The following is a 4,160-nucleotide window of genomic DNA, read 5'->3' on the forward strand; positions in this document are numbered from 1 at the left end:
TCACACTTTTCTCGATCGGTCGCACCCAATTCAGACACCTGCCTTCATAGAAAGCCCCCGCTGACGTCACGTGGCCGCGTCCTCTCTCACAGACGATGTATTGTTTGATTGACATGCTGTAACATTCCCCCTTTGTGACTTTAAAGTATCTCTGCAATGTGGCAGATGGATTTTTCAGAAGCCGCACCCAGTCGTATCCGCCTCCATCAGCAGCCTTCTGTTGCCTCTGAGGACAGAAACGCCAGCACAGCGGTCCTACTTATTACATTCAGCTCTTTGTTTCATGGTGATGGAAGCACTGTTGTGACTGACTTTACACTATTTTACTATCATACTTTTTTAAAGTCTCTTTTTCTCAAAGGATCTTGAATGCATCATGACTGCTGCAGTCACTCTGCAGGGCTTCTCTTTGCATAATTATCTTCTCACTCATTCAGATAGAAAACATGTTAAACCATCATAAAAACACAGGAGTCTCTGAGGCTGCTGGAAACCAACTATTTCCTTGTCCATCATGAAACCAACACACCCAAACGTTCCAATTAATGTTGCTTGTAGAACAATGGAACGCAGCCAAAGAGTCAAAGAGCAACTCAGCCAGTTATTCGAGACCAGTTCTTCCACCATGACAAACCGCTTTTACCAAAGCTCCTTCATCAAAACAGATCTAGAGAATCGGGCTGGGAGGAAAAAGTTGTGGAGATTCATTCAAATTGACTTCTTTGAGGGATGTCCCTAATTTTCGTGTGTATTCAGTCATCACTTTTTAAAAGAAAGCTGTCAACACAATGTCAGGTTGTTGTTGTTTTTCCCCCACATGAGCTCAATCAACAGATTTCAGATAGATTTGTGCACAGCAGCAGTGACACACCCTCAGTCTGTGACATACAGAGAAGCATGCAGCCCGGTCGTGTGCGTGTGCGTGTGCGTGCGCGTGGGTCAGTCGGCAACATCCAGGTCTGAAAAGTGAAGCTAAGGTAGCAGTGCCTTAAAACTGCATTCTCTCTAAAGGCCAGCAGGGGGCGACTCCTCTGGTTGTATAGAAGTCTATGAGAAAATGACTCTACTTCTCTCTTGATTTATTACCTCAGTAAACATTGTAAACATGAGTTTATGGTCTCAATCTCTAGTTTTAAGTCTTCTTCAATACAGCATGATGTTCATTTTGTAAAGTATGGTCCATTTAGAGTCAAACAGACCATAAAGCAGGTTGTGCTTTAGGGCGGGGCTACTTTGTGATTGACAGGTTGCTGCCACGACGTTGTCCAATCTTAGAACTTGAACCCTTTCACAGTGTGTTTTCAGTTCATGAAAGTTAGTTGTAACATGTTTGGTCGCCTTAAAAATGTCTTCTTCTGTGTTGTACTTAGCTCAACCCTTTCGTGTCATTTCTGGTTGCAAAAAAACAAGATGGCCAAAATACCAAAGTCGAGGCTTTAAATCCGTAGTTCAGTGACGGTGACTACACCCACTTCTTAAATAAAGTCTTTGATGTTGGTGCGAGATAAAGGTCAGTTGGTGTGTTTGTGTGTGTCAGAGAGAGAGAAACTGAGCGGCATACAGATGTTGATGTGTGTGCTGTGTGTTTCCGTGTTAAAATAAATGCTAAGTCACGCTAGCGTGTGTTTTTATGTTTGTTTTTATAGAGTGTAGAGACGCTACGAGAAAAGGACAAAAGACGAAGAGAGAAATGTAGAGAGGAAGAGTCGTGTCTATCTTTTAGCAGGTTTTTCCTGTGTCATCATTATATTAATCTGGTCACATGACTTTTTGTTTTTCTGCGGCCCTAAAAACCAGCAGAGCAGCAGTTTGATTGTGACCAACAGAGGAACAGCCCGTTTACAGTGTGAAGTTATTGATCTGTTGAATACGTATACATCATTAAATAATGAATTAACCAAATTACTTTCTCTTCAAAATCACAAAATTAAGTAACTTTCAAGCTCTAGTTAGAATGATAACAATATTTAAAGCATCAAGTCTTAAAGTTGTAATACTTCAGATTTGAATCAAATGAAACCCTGTTTTTAAAGTATCTGTGTTTTGCAGTTTTTCAGCAATAGCCACTGACCTTATGTGGCTCTATATTGTGCTTTTTTATTGTTAGTGGCGGAGTCCGCCACTCCGCATACACAAGGATTCACAGGAAACAATGCAGCATGAATATAAACCATATTAAATGGTGTCAGTCGGTTTTCTCTCCACTGTTTCTTTTGACACACAATGCTCATACGAATATACTATATATTACAGACAGTATTACAATATTACGGTCAGATGATACATCATCATCTAAATATTACAAATAAACTGACCAAGAGGCAACAAAAAGCAACCACGCTTGTCAGCCATGACTCTCGGGCTGGGCGATAATTCAATATGATGATTTATCGTCTTTCATTGGAATCATATCGGGATGAAATTATATTTTCATGTTAACGTGACACACAATTAAGTCCTCTTAATTGATAATAACAATTACACTAACTTACATTTCTCAGAAAATTGAATTGAAGTCAGTTTATGGGAATATCAGAGTGTAGTTAAAGACAAACAACTGGCTCAATCTGATGATACCTGTATAGCTGGCACTCTTTTATACTTTTTCTCTACGATTTCACTTGAAACTTGTTATGTTCAGTAGTACTACAGTTCTTATTAGAATTAGAAAATACTTTTCATTTGTCAAGTATTCAGCTCACACAGGAGTAAACAACATGCTTTACTATGTGGTTATTTCATATAGAGAATTTCTTTATTGAATTACCAGAAAACATGTCATATCGTGACGTATATTGTTATCCAGATGAGCATGAACTCTGAGTCGACATAAATATGTCAGAGATATTATTGACATATTTTCTGACTTTGGGTCCATCCGGCAGCAGAAGGCAGCATCACATTTGTCCCGTGACGAGATAATATTCATATAAGTAATATTACAGTACTGATAAAGATCTTAGTGTTTGTAACAGTATTTTTATATCTATGCTCTTTCTCTCTTTGCAGCACAATGAGTGCAGATGGAAAGAAAGAACCTCCTCCCTACCTCATACCAGGTAAACATCTATCTATCTATCTATCTATCTATTCATCATCATCATCATCATCATCAGACTGGCCCATTAACTCTTGTGTCCGTCTCTGATTGTTCCTCTCTCTACTTGTCCAGCTCCAGGCCAGGATCCGGCTGGTGTGGTGGTTTATCACACCCACACTCCCTTCAACCCCAACTCAGGCCAAAATGAGACCCCCGCTAATGTCTCGCCAGGTAACCTCACACCTGACGATACACTTCCTGGAAACGCACGTCAAAAGTTTTTACCTGCAATGTACTCAAGCACACAGTGAATTAAAGTTCCTGTTTCCTTTCCTCCTCGTTTTCTCCTCCTCCTCTCTCACTCCCTCCTCTGTCTGACCCTCCTTCCTCTTGTCTCTCCCTCCCTCAGTGTACACCAGCGGAGGAGGACTCGAGAATGGAGATGGCAAAAGGAGGTTTGTGAGCTATGACGGCAGGCTGGGGAATAACCCCGGCATGACGACCTGCACCTCCTGCCAGCAGCAGGTCATGACCAACGTCACCTACAAAGCAGGGACCTACGCCTGGCTGATGTGCTTACTCTTCATCTGCTGCGGGTGAGCGTGCGCTTCAGGCCGCTTATCGGTCACGTTAACATATGAACACACTGCAGACCGCCTTACACAACATCAGAGCTGTGAACATTATTTTTATTATAAGGGTCAGAAGAGGGTGAAAAATATTTATCGTTAATTTTAAGGGGAGGGTATACATTTAAGGACAGCAGATCCCTTTCAAACATGCAATTATAAATCTCTTGTAAGTAAACATTTCAATCATTCCTTGGGAGATTTAATGCAAACATTCATACAAGGACAACCACCCCGTCTCCGCACCAGGACTTTATTTTCCACAACAAAATGAAACAGATGTGGATCTTTACAGTCAATAATGAATGAACGTAATACCGAGAGCCCTTTTTTATTTTTTCAAAGCGAGCGTCCAAATAATGTGTACAGTCCTTAAAAAACCGGAACAACAAATGATCAACACTATACATGCATAAAACAAAGCAAATGTTTGCATACACTAACTGTGTGTGTGTGTGTGTGTGTGTGTGTGTGTGTGTGTGTGTGTGTGT

The 4,160-nt window shown here is 40.8% G+C and overlaps 1 protein-coding gene across 1 annotated transcript in view; it reads left to right on the forward strand.

Annotated features, from left to right (window-relative positions):
- The window catches only part of litafd (LITAF domain containing), a 6,262-nt gene that overhangs the window by 579 nt on the left and 1,523 nt on the right, over nucleotides 1–4,160 (forward strand). Inside the window, exons 2-4 of the mRNA XM_031861895.1 lie at nucleotides 3,010–3,059; nucleotides 3,173–3,271; nucleotides 3,450–3,636. Of these exons, the coding sequence (XP_031717755.1) occupies nucleotides 3,014–3,059; nucleotides 3,173–3,271; nucleotides 3,450–3,636 (332 nt within the window). The 5' untranslated portion in view covers nucleotides 3,010–3,013. The remainder of the gene's footprint in view (nucleotides 1–3,009; nucleotides 3,060–3,172; nucleotides 3,272–3,449; nucleotides 3,637–4,160) is intronic.

The sequence above is a fragment of the Anarrhichthys ocellatus genome, unplaced genomic scaffold (genome assembly GCF_004355925.1).
Source record: "Anarrhichthys ocellatus isolate YVR2014 unplaced genomic scaffold, GSC_Weel_1.0 scaffold26, whole genome shotgun sequence".
NCBI lineage: Eukaryota > Metazoa > Chordata > Actinopteri > Perciformes > Anarhichadidae > Anarrhichthys > Anarrhichthys ocellatus.